At 43.2% G+C, this 17,135-nt stretch overlaps 1 protein-coding gene across 1 annotated transcript in view; it reads right to left on the bottom strand.

Annotated features, from left to right (window-relative positions):
• The window catches only part of GATB (glutamyl-tRNA(Gln) amidotransferase, subunit B), an 84,426-nt gene extending 67,720 nt beyond the window's left edge, over positions 1-16,706 (bottom strand). Inside the window, exons 1-2 of the mRNA XM_015409036.1 lie at positions 16,551-16,706; positions 15,163-15,313 (exon numbers count right to left, since the gene is read on the bottom strand). Of these exons, the coding sequence (XP_015264522.1) occupies positions 15,163-15,313; positions 16,551-16,702 (303 nt within the window). The 5' untranslated portion in view covers positions 16,703-16,706. The remainder of the gene's footprint in view (positions 1-15,162; positions 15,314-16,550) is intronic.
• Positions 16,707-17,135: the final 429 nt, after the last annotated feature.

Raw genomic sequence — 17,135 nt, forward strand, 5'->3', positions numbered from 1 at the left:
TTGAGCGTCTTCCTGATGTTATCGGCTATATCCCTAGCAGGGACAAAACCCGTTTGATCACTACTGATATATTTCGCAATGATCGCTTTTAATCTATTGTTCTGTTTAGCGGCATGGATAATGTTGAGCGTCTTCCTGATGTTATCGGCTATATCCCTAGCAGGGACAAAACCCGTTTGATCACTACTGATATATTTCGCAATGATCGCTTTTAATCGATTGGCCAACATCCCAGTGTAGATTTTATAATCTGTGTTAACCAGCGAGATGGGTCTATAAGAGGCCGGTTCCGTAGGGTCTTTGTCCTTTTTTGGAATTAATATTACGTTTGCTCATTTCCAGGACTCCGGCATGCATCCAGAGATTTGAATCCCATTACAAACCTCTAGTAGCGGTGCTGTTATTTCCGGAAGGAACGCTTTATAGAATTCAGAGTTGAATCCGTCAGGCCCGGGTGCCTTCCTTGATTTCATGGATTTTATTATTACTTCCAACTCCTGGGACCCAAAGGGCGCCTCCAGAGTTTCCCTATCTTCCGCGGATAATTTCTGGATGGTTTTAAGGGACTGTAAAAATTTTCTAATGAGATCGAGATTCGGGTTTGTAGATGTGTATAGGTTGCGATAAAAAGTCTCCAAAATGCCCACTATGTCCTCTGATGACTGTAGTAAGACATTTTGGGCATTACGCAGACCCAGTATGTGGCGATCCGTTTGTCGTTTTTTAATTTTCCAAGAGAGGTACCTTAATCTCTTGGGAGTTTTATATGTCCTATTTTGTAGATAGCGGAGATCTAGCTTGTGTAATTCAGAGGCTTCTAGCACCTCTAATTGTTTGCGCGCATCTAAGAGCTTTTTATAGACTGAGGAGCTGCACGTAGTTTTATGCCGCTGTTCCAGTACTTGAATGGTGCTAACAAGACCTTCTTTGAGGGCTTTTTTTCTCTTTCCTGCTGGCAGCTAGGAGAGAGATACAATGCCCCCGAATAAAGGTTTTCGAGGCTTCCCAAACGGTAGCCTCCAAAACATCCGGTGTGATGTTTAATTCAAAAAATTCACGTAAATGCCGCCTCAAGGCATTTTTGATGTCAGGTTCATATAGCATTACATTGTTAAATCTCCAGTTGTACTTACCTACCCTAGTTTTATTGTTTTCTAGAGTACCCATGACGGGAGCGTGGTCCGACCACACCTGGACCCCAATCGATGAGGAGACTAACGAATTCAATAAAGATGCGGAGAAAAATAAATAATCAATCCTAGTGTGTGTTTTATATCTGGCTGAATAGTGTGTGTAATCCCTCTCTGTCTTGTTTAAATGCCTCCAGCCGTCATGCAAGTCATATTTTAGCATTAGCTCTTGTAGAGGAGAGGACACTTTGACGGACCTTGAAGAAGGTTTCGGGGATTTATCTAAAGAGGGGTTCATTAAGTAAGGATGTATGTTAGGGATACCATTCTCAGATAGATACTGGGGTTGCGGTTTAGGCAAGACAGAAACTGACCCATGTTCTGTTTGAATGTCCATGGTATAATGAGGCAAGAGAGAAATGGATTTAAACCCTTATGCAACAGTGGAATGATTTTCCTCCAGAAATTTTTTAATAGATTTTAGATTAGAAAACATTGGAGAATGAGGCTAAACAGACACTTTTCTTTTCTTTTTCCTTAACTTAACCCTTGAAACAGAGAATAGAGCTAATACCACACAGAATTGTTTTCCCTTAAATTCCTACGGAGTCATGGGTTATATGGGTTTATTTCACTGGAATTAATGTTTGCCAACCTATAGGTGAGGACTGGAGCTCACCCAGAATTACAACTAATTTCCAGACAACAGAGATCAATTCCCCTGGAGAAAAAGACTGCTTTGGAGGGTAGACTCTATGGCATCATACCCTGCTGTGCTCCCCTCCCCAAACTCATCCCTCCCCAGGTTCCACCTCCCCAATCTCCAGGAACTTCTCAGCCCAGAGTTGGCAACCCTAGGGAACAAACACACTTAAGTTTATTTTGTTGTTAAGCGTGACACTGAATTCACTCCCACTCAAGTGTGACAGATGATACAAGTAACCAGAGTTGGGAGGAGCTCTATGCTTGGTGGTTACAAACTCTTCTAAAAGGCTCAAATTTGGAAACAATAACCAGAAAATCATTAACATTTTACCTTTAAAAAAAGGAACAGCATCCCAAACCCTGCCTAGCTTAATCAATACTCATCAGTGCTTATTGGACTCCCTGCCTATTTCACAATACCTCCTGTCCCTTCTCCCTACAGAACCCAACAACACCTCCTCTCTTTTTTCCCCAGTTGGTAGTTGGATGTTACATTTTCTCAGGTGGTTGCTGTTTTTCTCCAATATTCCATACAGTGTTTGAAATATGACTGGTCCAAGCTGAACAGGGAAGGAAAGTGGGCAGAAATCTTCCCCTGTCCAACAGAACATGATCTGTCTTCTGCAGGAAAAAGCACAGTTGGTACACCAGCCAGAGCCATGCACAAGCACTCCTCGCTACAGTTACTACCTGGACATACAATAGCCAAGCTAGTCTGGGAGCACCCAAACTGCAATTTGACACAATGCTATCCCTTCCAAAATAAACTATATATCAAATACCATATCAAATAATTCACTGAACAAAAGTACATTTGTACCTTATCTGCATTAAGCTTCTGTTTGTTAGCCCCCAATTCATAACTGCTTGTGGATGTTGGCTCAGTCCCTCCACAGCTTCCCTAGGAGCTGAAGGAGAGCTAGAACTGGAAATTATTAGCATTCTGATGATATCACCTTGCAAGTGGGATATGTAGATGTTTAACAACTTAAGGGAAGACAGAACTCTGGATGTTCTCATGTAGATGGTGGATGGAAATGGGAAGCAACAGAGCTTTCCTCCTCCTTTCCTGTGAGGTTGGCAAGATTAATGGCTTGGGGTGTTTGTGTACCAGACTACTACTTCTGCAAAAGGGGAGAAAAGCAGTCTTTCATCTCTCAAGGTCCATCCACTTGTCTGCTCCTCAAGTTAAATTATTATAAATCACAGTTTCATTTCTTAGTTTTTACTGATTTGTAAGAAATGTTGAAAGATTGTAAACAAACAAAATCAAGTTCAGTGTTACCAACTCAGGCATGCTCCCTTATCATTATTAGGGACATGAAGCCTGACTCTGAAAGAAAGTGCCTTGGGAAATTTAGGCAGAATATTTAATGCTAGTGCTGCTAAGTGAATGCTGAATGCCTGTCATCATTTGGCTTTTTGAAGTCGTGACTACAGGCTTAAATATTCACCACATTCTGGCCACAAATACCACTTACATGAGCCAAAACAAAGGCAATTTTGCTCATGTAAAGAGAGGCATTCCCAACAGCATCCTCCTTCCTCATGCAGCCTTTCTCCACTGCATTCCATGATGTTACCAAAGATCTCCTCAACCCTCAGCGATGGGGCTGCAACAGGAAGTGAGAGACAGGACAGCCACATTCCTCTACTAGTAGAGTTGTGCTCATGGCTTGTTAGATCCAAGTCAATTTTGCCTTCATGAACAAAAGCCTGTGGAAACAACACTACAGTATTTTGCTGCCCTGAGAGACCTGCTTTGCCTCTGTGATTTTAAAACAGAGCAGATTAGAGATCAGCTTATTGAGAACACAAATATGCCTTGCAAAAGAGAACACTTGCTTCTAAAATCAGACCTTTCACTGGAAAAAGCCAAAATTCAACCCTTCTTACTGTTTTCTGGTCTACCATTACTATATCTCCTAACAGGCTCTGTTGCTTATGACCACCAGTATATCTAACACCACCACAGTGTGGTCCTTAAGGACTGCAATTTAATCAGTTCCGCTTACACAAGACCTATATTATTATTGTCTCAAAAACATAACCTACTATGACAAGCCGTTTCTATCAACTGAGGGGACCAGGGTTCCGTCTAAGCTGAGTTAGTGTGGGCTAGCTCACAGTTTTTTGGCCTCCGGCTCACAGATTTTTGTCTCAGCTCAGGAAGGATGGCTCCAGAGCAAACTAATTTATGCAGTAGCCAAATCGCTTGCTCACAACTTTAATGCCAGTAGCTCACAAAGTAAAGTTTTTGCTCACAAGACTCCACAGCTTAGAGGGAACATTGGAGGGGACCCACACAGACTCCTATGATTTTGGGGGAACCAGGTTTATTTTAAACTATAAACCTTCCCCTCAGTTACCAGGTGTTCTAAAGATAGCGAGTGTCTAGGCTTTGGGTGTGCTGCTGTGAGGTAAGTTTTGTGGTGCGCAAGTAGAATAGGGAGGTCACTGAGGCAGGAATCCTATATATTCTCCTAACACATTGGCCATTTCCAGCTCTCCCACTGGCTGTGCTGTGTGCTCCATCAGCCATTGGCCCATCAATTGCCACTCAAGAGTACTCATGTGCCACTGGCTGGGTGCTGGGTCTGCTCCTCTTCCCCGCCCACTGCCGCCTCAGCCACTGTTCCCTGTCAGAATAACTGCCAAAATGGCTGTCTCTCCTGATGAAGACACTTCTCCTGCTTGGCTCCTGTGGGACTAACTTTTACCTCAGTGGCTGTTGCTAAGCAACCAAGCTTGGTTCTGTCAGTAAAAAGGCAAAGCCAGAAGGCCCTTTTCAGGCCTTTGTGGGGAACGCATTGGGGCCAGTCCTGACTAGGGTTGCCAGCTCCAGGTTGGGAAATTCCTGGATATTCTGTGGTGGAGTCTATGGAAGCCAGGGTTTGGGGAGGGGAGAGTCCACCCTCCAAAGCAGTTATTTTCTCCAGGGGGGGGGGAGAGAGAGATCTGTTGTCTGGAGTTCAGTTGTGATACCAGGCGATACCACAGCCTGTGTGGCGTAGCAGTTAGCACTTCAGAGCAGGGTCTGCCAGACCCAAGTTCTTACTGTGGAAGCTGAGTGTGTGATTTCGGACTAGTCAGACTTTCAGCCTAACCTACCTCACAGGGTTGTTATGCAGATCAAAAGGGGGAAGAGGAGAATGATATAAGCTGCTTTGGTCCCCACTGCAGAGAAATACTGTACTCTTCCTTCTGGGGAACAATTGTTGCCAATCTCCACGTGAGGGCTGGAGACCACTCAGAATTACAACTGCTCTCCAAATGGTAGAGATCAGTTCTCCTGGAGAAAATGGTGGACTCTGTGTCCTTATAGGTAAGGGCTGGAGATCACTCAGATTTACAGCTGCTCTTCAGATGGCAGAGATCAGTTCCCCTGGAGAAAATGGTAGACTCTGTGTCATTATATGTTGCTGAGGTCACCAAAGCAAATTGATGTGGGTACCCAGAGCCTCTTTCTAGAGCTCATTGCAACGGACCTTATTCCTAGTTATATATAAACAACAAAGAAGATTTATTTATTTACAAGTAGGTTTCAAGGAACAGATCAACAGCAAAGGTCTCCAGATAAACAAAAGAGAAACCTGGCTGAGGCATATCAATTTAGAGAGTAGTTTCAATTTTCTTTAACCCCTTCCAAGCATAAGGTTTTTACCGATTAGCCACTAGGCTGGATCCACTCATACACACAGGATTCCACCCACAACAGCCTGTCCCTTCCCAAGAGTCAGACTGAATGGCACAAGGTCTGCTCATTGCCAGAGACAGGCCTAACAACTGGGTACTCTATTCCCTGACAAAAGTAGAGCCAAACCACTCTGCCATACTACCAAGCAGAGCTACCCTTCACTCTATGTCTCTGCACTCTAAACCACCTCCTTTTAGTTGTACCCTAAACCACCTCCTTTTCCGTACATACAATATGTAAACATGCAAATGAAAGAGTAAGAAAAAAAATATCTGAGAATATACTTATTAAACTAATTGATCCTGAAGTCAGAAAAGTTCATTTTTTCCATGCAAATTGCTAGACTTCAGAGCTCACACTTCTGCAGAATTCCTCATACCATAGGAATTATAGTACCTGAAAGATCAGGTTCTGTTGTACCAACAAGACTTCCACCCATAAAGTGATTGTTGGGCTCTGGGGCTCACTAGAAGTGAGGTGGGGGAATATTGAAGAAAGGGCTTTTTAGTTGTGGCAATGGTGCTAAATCTGTTGATTTTTAGCCATTAGACTGTTTCATTCCTCAAAGCTTCTGAATAATCCCTTCATAGCTTTTGACACATTTTCACTGATCATGGTCTTTATGATGGGCCCTCAGACAAATATTAGAACAGGTACATGTTACTATTCCCAGCAGCACTTTGTCCAGCTGCCTGTATTCCAGCAGTCTGGACCTCTGGAATTTATGTCCTTAGTCTACCTATTCCTACAGCATTTACTGTCTTAATACCATTCCCTGGGGGCATCATTACAAATTTTGGAATTCTCTGCTCTAAACTTTTGGTTGTTATTTTAAGGTTGTCCTGATGTTTGTAATTTTTCTCATTTTTGCTGTTCATTGCTTGTTTTTAGCTTTATACTATTTTTAAATTATAGCAAGCTGCTCTGGAAATATTTGTTGTGATGAAACAGAGTAGAAATACTTTCAATAATAAACTGTGGTATTCCAGTGCTGGAATCCAGATTTCAAAACTAAAGAAGATTCAGGCTAAATAAACAAAATTTTTGCATGCCACAGAGCTGACATTTAAAAAGAAAAGTGTCACGTTTAAAGTTCTTCAGATACATCTACAGCTATGTTAAAATCATTTACATTAACCACCAAAGCAAGCAAGCAAAATGTGTTTCTAGAAGAACAATGTAAGGCCATTTTGAAAGCATTACAGTCTTAGGGTAGAGGGTCTGCATACCATTTGTGGTAATTTGTGCAGCCAGGGCATGATTGAGAAACCCCTTATTAACCACATGCATTGGAGCCAATGAGGGAGACAGCATAAGACATTTGAACCTGATAACCTGTGAGATCAGAAGAGGGAGAGGGGATTTAGTCACAGACTGGATGACTGGGACTTTGAAATCTATGGAATTATAGAAGTGAACTACAGAACACTGAAATATAAATCTAATATAGGTATCTAGTAGCTATTACAAGTTCATTGATTCACTAATCTACCACAACTGTGTTGTTAGAAAACAGCTCTTGCATAATAAAGCTTTCAAATATTGGCATTTGTGGAAAAGGGAAATTCAATAAAGGCAGTCCTGTATTACCAGCAGAAATTGGAAAATAAATGTTATGTTCTTGGCGCTCATCCTCAATGGGTCTGCTTTGCTTTACATCAATGAAAGTATAGGGTCGCTTTAATAGATAAATAAACCTATCAGATTCAGCCCACAGCTAACTCAAATGAGGTACCGTCTATAATCACATTATAGGTTTACAAAAGTTAATAATGCACTGTTTTTTATTCTATCAATGCAAAACTCAGATCACAGAAATATTTAGATACCAATCAAGATAATCAAGGCCACAAAAACACCTTTCATGGACACAAAAATCCTTTAAAGTTAAATGGAATACTTTTCCTTCTTCTTCCTGGCTCATCGTGGTTCAGTTATCATTCCCTAGCTAACAGATTAATCTTCTAAATTAATTAACTATTGATATGGAACTTCAGGTTCAAAATAATTAAGCTGTACACTTCCTTTGTTTGACTTTTCCACCCCTCAGCTATAACAACTGTTGGCATGCAAGAGGGACTTGCTGAAGTCTCATTTTTCACTTCATTTGGTATCCACTTTAGTCAAGATGAATTTTTATATCGATTTTCTACAATGAAAATAGATTGAAACTGGTTAAATGCAACACAGTAATTTCCTAAAGGACATCACTGACTATCTAGCACAGGCACATCAAATTCAAAGAGGCTGGAATATCAAAATTTCTACCCAGAAAATGGAAGGGGCTGGTACAACCAAAAAATTCTGGATTAGAGTTTGGGATTGCAATCAGGTAACAGTGGAGGTAGGGGGGCAGTGGCAGAAAAAGAGTTGTTTTTTTTTTAATCCTGCTACCCAATTTCAGTGTGTTGTCCTTAAACCTTGTTTCTTCAGGTTTCTTTAGGTTTCTTTATTGGTACTCCCAGTAACCCCAATCACCAGTCCTCCTTCCTAGGCCTGTAGCTCTTATCTGAAACCATCTGGCAACCCTACCCACGAGTACGTCCCATCCCAAGTGCTACACAAAGAAGGAAACTGAAATGATGATAACCAATTGCATATGGAGGCAATTCCCAATGTAACAGCGGGAAAGAGGAGAGAAGAGGCAAGAACAGGTAAACTACAGACCATTGTGGGTAGGGCTGGAGAAATGCAGGTACCTGGGAATCATAATTAAATGTGTAAGAGCACAGGAGTTTCCAGTCCCAGTTGTGGATTCAGGATGTTAGGGAATAACTTGCAACTCTTCATGACTGTGCAGGGGAGAAAGTCCTATGATGGGTTCTTTCACTTCTTAGGGCAATGCAGATGTCAAGCATTTTTACAGTGTTTTTTCTCTTTAGGAATAAGATAAATGTGCATACATGAGCCCCATTCAGAAATATAACATTATAAGCCACTGTTTATAAGAATGAGTTATGGAGGTCCTTGGAGCATGCATTCTCCTTCCTGTCTCCTGTCATTTGCAGTTCAGATATCCAAGACTTCCAGGTTCACAATAAACCATAGTTTGTCTTGATGCCCAAATCAACTGAAACTGTTACAAAAGATGTGGAATCTTGTTTTGGAATTTTGCCATATATGCAAAAGAATAAATGAGTTTATTATGAGTTAGTCTTTTCAGGTATCATCACAAACTACAATTTGCTGCAAACAAGGATATCATCGATATCTTAGCTGAGGTGAGGAGGAAAATTTGAACCTCATAACAAGCCAAGTCGCCAGGGTAGGGAAAAGACACATTTGCAACAGTCAGCAGGCAGGGGATCCCTCTCACCTGCTTACCCATGCAGATAGGTTGCAATGTCCTTGCATCCCTAGTTGGTGGAACAGAGGTTTCAGTTTGGTGTTTTGTCCTTAGGTGGCATATCTGTTAAGGTTCTGAACAGAGTGGTATCTCCCTATATTATAAAAGTGTTTTAGAGGTGGTACTCTCCAGAAAATTCGACACGCTCCAGAATTGGTTGGCGCCCTGGAGTGTCACTCACAGGGCGTCTGTCTCCACTGGCTGCACTGCTGCCTCCTTTGCCGTGGTCCCGCCCACAGAGGCGGCACCTGGCATCTCGGCCTCACTCTCCTTGCAGTGGGTGGACGGGACAGACGCTCTGGTGGCCGGAGCCCAGAGCCTGATCGTGCCACCGCCGCGGTCGTCCTTGCTCCAGCGCAAGTCGCCAGCCAGCCTGCATGCAGCCAGCAACGGATGAGATAGGCACTCTAGCGCGGGGGGGGGGTCAGCCCGAGCCTGCTGCCATCACCCGAGCCTGGCCACAGGTGGCCAGCCGGGCATCCACTGAGGCAGACTGACAGGGAAAGGCCTCCGGCGGCCCCCGCACCACCTCTCCCCGCTCGCCCACCCAGCAGGGACAGGCCTCCGGAGGCCCCCCATGCACTTCTCCCCACTCGCCTGCCGAGCCACCCGGGCGGGGAAAGGCCTCTGGAGGCCCCCGCACCACCTCTCCCCGCTCACCCGCTGAGCTGCCCGGGCAGGGAAAGGCTTCTGGAGGCCCCCGCACCAGCTTTCTCCACTCGCCTGCTGAGCCACCTGGGCAGGGAAAGCCCTTTGGAGGCCACCACCCAGGGGAGTGGACGAGGTCTGGCACCCTGGCCCACTGGGGCCTCAGCCGGTGGTGGGGTTCGAGGAGGTGCCGCGACCAGGCGGCCCAGCCTCCCAGAGTCTCAAGTGGCGTGAGGGAAGACACAAGGGGAGCTGCCGCCAGCTGGCCTGCCTAGTGCTCATTGTCTTTATTGCCACAACGGGCCTTCTTCCTAGTTACCAATATGCTATAACTTTGTATAACCAGCCTAGGAAGAGAAAAAACAAAGTGCCCTTTCTCTAGAGTTCCTATTATCCTTCTGTGAGCTAAGCAATAGCCATGTAGGGCTGGAAGGTGGAGACACTTTGTTTCTTCACTCTCCTCTCATTCAGTTGCAGTGTTTATGCAGTGAAATATATCTCTGCATTACACTGGCAGGCAGCTAAGTTGCCATCTGAAGCAGTTTACAGACTGGCCTTAGCACTGCATTGTAAGACAAACACACCGCTTGTTCACATGGGCCTGATCCTTCCAATTTCCCATTGTCTAGTTCACTTCTAGTTGAATAGCACAGTGAATGCTACCTCTCTTGCCACCTTTTGTACTGACTTCCTGAGAAATGTGGAGGTTCAAGTAGTATTTTCCACAACTTTAAGACAAAGTTTGGAATTCCTGGCATAGATATTAATAGCCTTGACTTTAAAAGAATGAGATTTATACAAGCCCTTATTATTTAACTTCTAAAGTACCCCTTTCATCTGTTATCTTTAAAGCAGAGAGAATTTTAGCCCTAAAGTAACAGAAGATAAATCACATTTTAAAAATACACAATTAATGTGAAACTCTTAAGATGTTCATGCATGCTAAAATACCCTCTTAAAATCAGAAAATCCAATATCTGCATTGCTAAGAAGAAATACCAGTCTCAGCTAATAAAGTAAAGGTAATATTAAGGCTAAATAATAGATTCTCATATCTACAGCTGACCAGAATTCTACATCACCCTCTGACACTCAAGTACTAATATTTTTAAATATTCACTTTCAACTGTTATCTCCCAAAAACTGCAAAGGAAAAACATTTTCCCCCTCCTTATGCTGATAAAAGCCTCTGTTGGAGGTGAACAAGAGCAGATGACAAATTTTTCATTAGGTTAGTCATTGAGCTGACTACTAATCAGGGGCTCTTATCTCAAAAGAAGCCTGTTCCAGCTTAGGCTCAAAATTTCTCACAGGGGAACACTAAAGAAAACCTGTAAAAGCAACTATTATTTTCCCCTAACGCCACAAGAATATGGCAAGATATTTTAAAAGCTACATATTAAGTGACAAGCATTATAGCAGGACAAACCTGAAAGTCACAAGGGAAGAAGCAAGCTTTTGAGCTCACTGGAATGGTTCTTCAGGCTAGTTAAGCCAAAAAGGGGAAGGGGGAGCTAAGAGAAAATAATGACACTGGCAGTGTTGAAAAGCTCGACAACATAATTTGTGATGGTCTTAAGATGGAATGGAGAAAATGCTAGGCAGATTTCCATGAGCAGACTGTGTGGTGCCAGAAAGTGCTGTCAAGTCACAGCTGACTTATGGCGACCCCATGGGGTTTCAAGGCAAGAAACGTTCAGAGATGATTCGCCATTGCCTGCCTCGGTGTAATGGCCCCGGTGTTCTTTGGAGGTCTCCTATCCAAATACTAGACAGGGCCGACCCTGCTTAGCTTCTGAGATCTGATGAGATCAGCCTAGTCTGGGCTATTCAGGTCAGTGCTGGTTGCCAAAAAAAAGGTACCTTTGGTGTTGCAGCAAGGCAATTTGAGGTCATGGAGCACCATTTGGAAAAAACAAAGCAAGCAGTTATTTGCAACTGCCTCTGTGGCTCCTGGTTTTTATATTCTGCTGACGTCAAAAGCTTGCTCAATATGCTGTGGCTTTGTATTTGGTACCATACTACTGATAGGATTTTTGAAAATCCTGAACAAATCACCACCAGGCTCCTTGCATTTTTCAACAACTCACGGGCTTTTGCTTCCTCTTAACTTTGCATAAGATTCTTGGAAAGAAGAGTACATCCTAAGTTGTCAGTCTCCAATAAGTTTTTTTAAAAATCAGAGTGGTCTGTCAGATTGCTTTGCTGTAAAGCCAACCCAGATGTGCTCCTTTATTTAAGAACTAGTTGCACTTTCCTTTTATACATGTAGAAACTCATTGATTCACAGATCTTGAGCAGCAGAGGATACTTGTTTCTTATATTTTTTATGCAAGAGCTAAAAGAACTGAGACAAATTTTGCAGTTGCTAGAGTAAGTTTAGGACCCTTATTGCTGAGCAAAAGAGTCAGGGTTTCCAGAGTATAGGAACCAGGTGCACTGTATCTTATCTATCTTCCAAGCTATTCCGGCAGCATCCTTGAGGGAGAGTTTGGCTGAGACATAGTGACCAAGCCAGCCAAAAAAAAGGACTGTAGTACAACATTTTCTGGGCCTGGGGTGCTCTAGAGAGCCCTAAAAAGCCAGGTACTCTACCTGCCTCATTTTGCTCTCATGCTCTCACCCAGAACGATGCCTGTAGGGCTTCAGCAAAAGCTAACGTCTAAGAATCAATAATTGCTCACTTCAATGCTATGGTTCACTTGAAAATACAGAGTCTCTCCGGGAGCAAGAGAGCACTTGCTGTGTTTTTCCAGTTAAACAAAGAGTTACAGTGAACGATTATGGATTCTTAGAGCAGCTTTCACCCCACTGCTTCTGCTCCATTAAACACTGGTGAGTTTTCCCTTCCTCTCATGTGTATGTTTGTTCATCCTTTGAATAAGGGGCATATGAAAGCTTTTTCCAGAGAGCCCGCAGCTCAAGTAATTTGTTCAAAACTATACAGCATGCACACATCTAAAAATCCTCACTTCGCTACTTATGCAACAATCATGCTTGTTGCGGCAAGACTGGTGTTTCATACAAGAAACATTTCAAGCATGAAGGCAGAAACTGTCTGCAAGCACATAGTGGTCATCTCTAGGCATAGTCCAGCAGAGGTCCTCTACATGTATTCAGTCTGCATTTAGAGATGTCTCTGCCCCTGACGCATTACTAGCATACTGGGGGACAATGACACTATTACTGTGTAAAGCACACAAGCATGCATTCTTTGGGGATTTCAAGATAGGGGTGATTGCAACAGGCTCTGTCTCCACCTCACACATCAAAACCAGCTTTCTAGCTACTACACCACAGCACACTATACTGTTCTTCTCTCCTGGAGCTGGCTACTTGGGTGGATAGCAGCTGCTGTCCCCTTCCTTCTTGAAGCATCAAGAATTGCATCCAGTAATTTTGCTTGGGCTGCACAGACTGTTACTGCTTTATTTGCCAGCCCACAAGATGCCCAAATGAACTAAACAGTCCAATATGAACAATGAAATCAGGGAAAGGCTTTTTACAAATGTTCAAAGGTTTTTAATTTACACTTTTTTGCCATCAAGTCACAACTGACTTATGGTGACCCTGTGGGGTTTTCAAGGCAAACCCACTTCTGCGTTGAAACCCTGGTATCCCATCTAAATGCTAACCAGGGCTGACCCTGCTTAGCTTCCAAGATCTGACGAGATTGGACTAGCCTGGGCTATCCACATCAGGGCATTTACACTTGCTCAGGCAAGACTGACACACAATGATAAGCCACAGTTTGTCAATATGGGAACAAGTTTGGGAATGGAGGAGAGATAATCAATCTTACATGCCTCCTACTCCAAGTTAGGAACCTATTTTCACGTCAAATCATATTTTACAGCTGCACACGCAGTCCAAGGGGTTAATCAAAACAAGAAACTGTTATTTATAAGAACAAAACATTCAGGAAAGTAAAGTCTAAGAAACAATGTTTCACTTCCATTGAATTTTTGAACTAAAGCCCTATACCTACAACTGGGATCCTTTAGTTACAAATTTACTATTTTCATCCTGTTCCAAGCAGCTCTTCCATACAGTTCCCCTCAGTCAGACAACCCTCTTTTAATATCAGTGCTTAAACTGTCTACTTGTCTGCTGCTAACCTCCTAATCTGTCATTTTTCAATTGCCCTTTTTCAAATCTCCTTCTCTGAACCTTCCATTCACTCTTATTGGCCATGGTTAGGGAGAGGCTGAACCTAGCCCGTCCATCACACCAGGTTTGGAGGGAAGAGAACGAACTGTAGTTCATATATCTATATACTATTAGCCACCCATGGCTGCAATTTGCAGATCTAAATCTACAGATCAGGGTCACATGGAGGCCAAACAGAGTTTTCCGCACACTTGGGGGAATCCCCAGGTGTGCAGAAAAATCTGAAATGATTACATTTCTCCCTTTACTTCTGTGGAGGTTGGGAGCTCCATTGGAGCCTGGCAGTAGCTGCAGAGGAGTCCTGGAGCAGCAGTGGACACCAGGAATCGCTCAGAGACCATCTGCCACCAGGGGACACCTGGATCTGCTCGGGGCCTGGCTGCCATGGCGGTAGATGCAGGGATCCGCTTGGGGGCCAGCCTCCACTGCACATGCTGGGAGGAGTTTGGGGCTTGGAGTGACTCCCAGCAGCAGTGTGGTGAGGCCCCGAGGTGAGTGCTAGAGCCAGGATGTGCTGACTCAGCAATGGGGGGGGGGATGGGGTGCCCCCCTGTGAGTTTCATGCACCCTCTTGTAACAAACTATACCTCAAAGCTAAAAATGAGGAGGGCATTTTTATTAAAGGGAACAAGGTGGTAGTAAGATGGAATTGTTCAAGAGATTGCTTTTGCAGGGCTGTAGTCTATGGCCCTGCTTGCTGCATGCATTTTTTTGTTTTGTTTTTACTACATTGTTTTCTAATTTCTGTAATCCAGTATTTACATTTCAACCTTGTTATAAAAACCTTTACACACAAATATATTTGACTCAGCACAAGTAGGGATAATCTTGTAGTTATCTAAAAAAAACCCCACCATTTGGGGGGCAGGGGAACAGTACAAATCTAGAACAATGACATCTTAACCTCTTTAGGCTATGAATGTCAGCCATACTTAAGGCAGAGGAAAACTGGAGCCTGATTTGAATCTGATTGCCACTGAGTTAAGGGAACTGATCCACTTCCTGTTGTAGCAAGAGAAGCAGAAGAATCCATTTCCGTTACTTCATCTGGATGTCCAGGTACAGATTGGGCATCTGCATTAAAATAACTTTGTAAAGTATCATATTGAGTGGTATTTCTATAACTTAAAAATACTCTGCTGCCTGTCTGGATCTCTCTTCAGTCTTCTACACACACCATTGTGTGCACTGAAATCAATGTGTGTAGAGGTGCAGCAGGCATGACTATGGTGGCCAACTGCACTTGATGACCGGTTCAGGAGCACAGAGTCTACATGTGCAGGAAAAGTATGCATGTAAGGTTCCTCCCTGCAACTGGGAGCATTCAAAAAAGTTGAGCAATGTTGTGAATAGAGGTCTTATGTAACTTCCCCCACAAAGGAAATTTGTGAATGGGAAAGAATGCAGGAGTGGGGACCATTATGATTTTCTAATTCAAGACTGTAAGAAAGCTTGTTGTAACTTACTGGTAGGGTTCCTGGTAGAGAAGCATCAAAGAATGATACTAAAGAATTAGGTGGTGCTGCAAACTGGACTTGTGAACCAGAGAAGAGCTTTGAGTTGGAGGAGATCTGTGCATGAATTTCCAGGCCCACCACAGCTGCCCAGGGAACATCACTTTAAAAAAAAGGGTGAGAGAGTTTTAATTTGTACATCACCTAGAGCCACACAGTTGTGGGGATTAGGCAATTTATAAATATAATTAAATAAATAAATGAACAAGCATCTCCCTATCTGCCGAAAACTCTCACATCTATAACTCAAATATGGGCAAGAGAACAGAGTCACCCTTGCTGCATGAACTGCTTGACAGGTTCTGTAAATAATTACTTTGGCTTGCAAAAAGGAAGACAGCAATATAATATTTCACTGGTAAAGTCAAGTTATGCCATAGCAATGACACAAGTACTTGGATCAAATTCTGACATACATGTGACACCAAAAAGCTCTAAGCAAATAGATCAAATGTCAACGACAAATACAAAAGTTCAAAACATACTAATGAGGGTGGGGGAACCAAATTAAGACAATAATTAATGTTTAACAGCATTTTATAGCTCAAACCCTGGAAATGTTTATGCAAATTAAAAGGGAGAACATGCATATAATTTATTTATTTGATGAGCAGAACTGTTTCTCTTGCCTTTTGTGATTTGTGAAAAAACTCATTGTACTCTATGTAAAAACAGCATCATGATGCCTGCCTTTCACTGTAATGAAAGTCCTGTTTATTTATAACTGTCCTATAGATTTCAGTGAAACAGTTTTTCACAGGTGCCTAAGATGTTACTGTAAAGTCTATTGCAAACAGGGCATTTCCTGCATTCATCACAGGATGAAGAAAAACACGAAGATTAAACACACAAACACTTGCACATTTTCACCCCTAACAATTACCATTTTTGTCTTTAAACGGCAGAAGAAAAATACCCTCTGTAAAGCGGCTACCTAGCTACACAGTTCCCTGACTCACCAGTTGGTACATTAAAATACCTTCCAAGAAGAAATGATAATTTGAATCCCGCTGTTATCTATTCACTTTATTCTCACACTTATTTTACTTCCAGTTCTATCTGAAAACAAACCAATCGGATTATTTATGCCCCCTCATCCCGACTTCTTTTTTGTTGTTGTTGTTGTTCAGTCGCACAGTCGAGTCTTTTCGCGACTTCTACTGTACACTTAAAGTCAATGAACTATTCTGAACGATCATTTAAAAGAACAACCCCCCGGCGCAAACCTAGGAAATGGAGATGAAAGACGTGGAAGCAAAATGTGGAAGTAGAGGCAAACGCGAGAGAAGTACTAGACTTTCAACCACACAAGACCACGAAATCCAGGTGTCCCATCATACCGGTTCTGTTTCCCTGCAGTCTTGCTTGCGCTTCTAAAGAATGTACTAGCAAGCACCAAACTTTTCCAGCAGCGCGGCTCGGCGACATTCCCAAAGTTGAAATTCCCAGCCCGAAACCAACGGCGACTACAACCTATCGCGGAGGCCGCCATATTGCTCGGGGTTGGGAAACGATCAGATGATCCACTATTTCAGGCGGTAACTTCTGGGAAATGTAGTCTCGAAAGCGCATAGGCGAATGGACAGAGAGGGGGGCTGGAGGTCTAAGAAAACTACACTTCCCGTCATGCACGACGACAATAAGCTATCAAATTCATTGGGGACAGAGGTAGTGGTAGTAATAGGAGAGAATGAGTTTAGACACTCGAGTTTTCTCTGTTGAGGGAGTGGCGTGGGACTACGCCGATGGTTCACGCTCCCTCTGGTGGCAAGCGAGTGGGGCTATGCTGGAAAATGAAAGGAACCCGAGGCGACTCTGGCTGCGGGGTAGCACTGCTTTCCGCGGATCGTCTTCTGCTTTGCTGGATGAAACCAAAGGGCCATCTAATTCAGCACTTGGTTACCAACAGCAGCCAACTAGGTCCC

This window comes from Gekko japonicus, unplaced genomic scaffold, assembly GCF_001447785.1.
Source record: "Gekko japonicus isolate JY-2015 unplaced genomic scaffold, Gekko_japonicus_V1.1 scaffold24, whole genome shotgun sequence".
Taxonomy (NCBI): Eukaryota; Metazoa; Chordata; class Lepidosauria; order Squamata; family Gekkonidae; genus Gekko; species Gekko japonicus.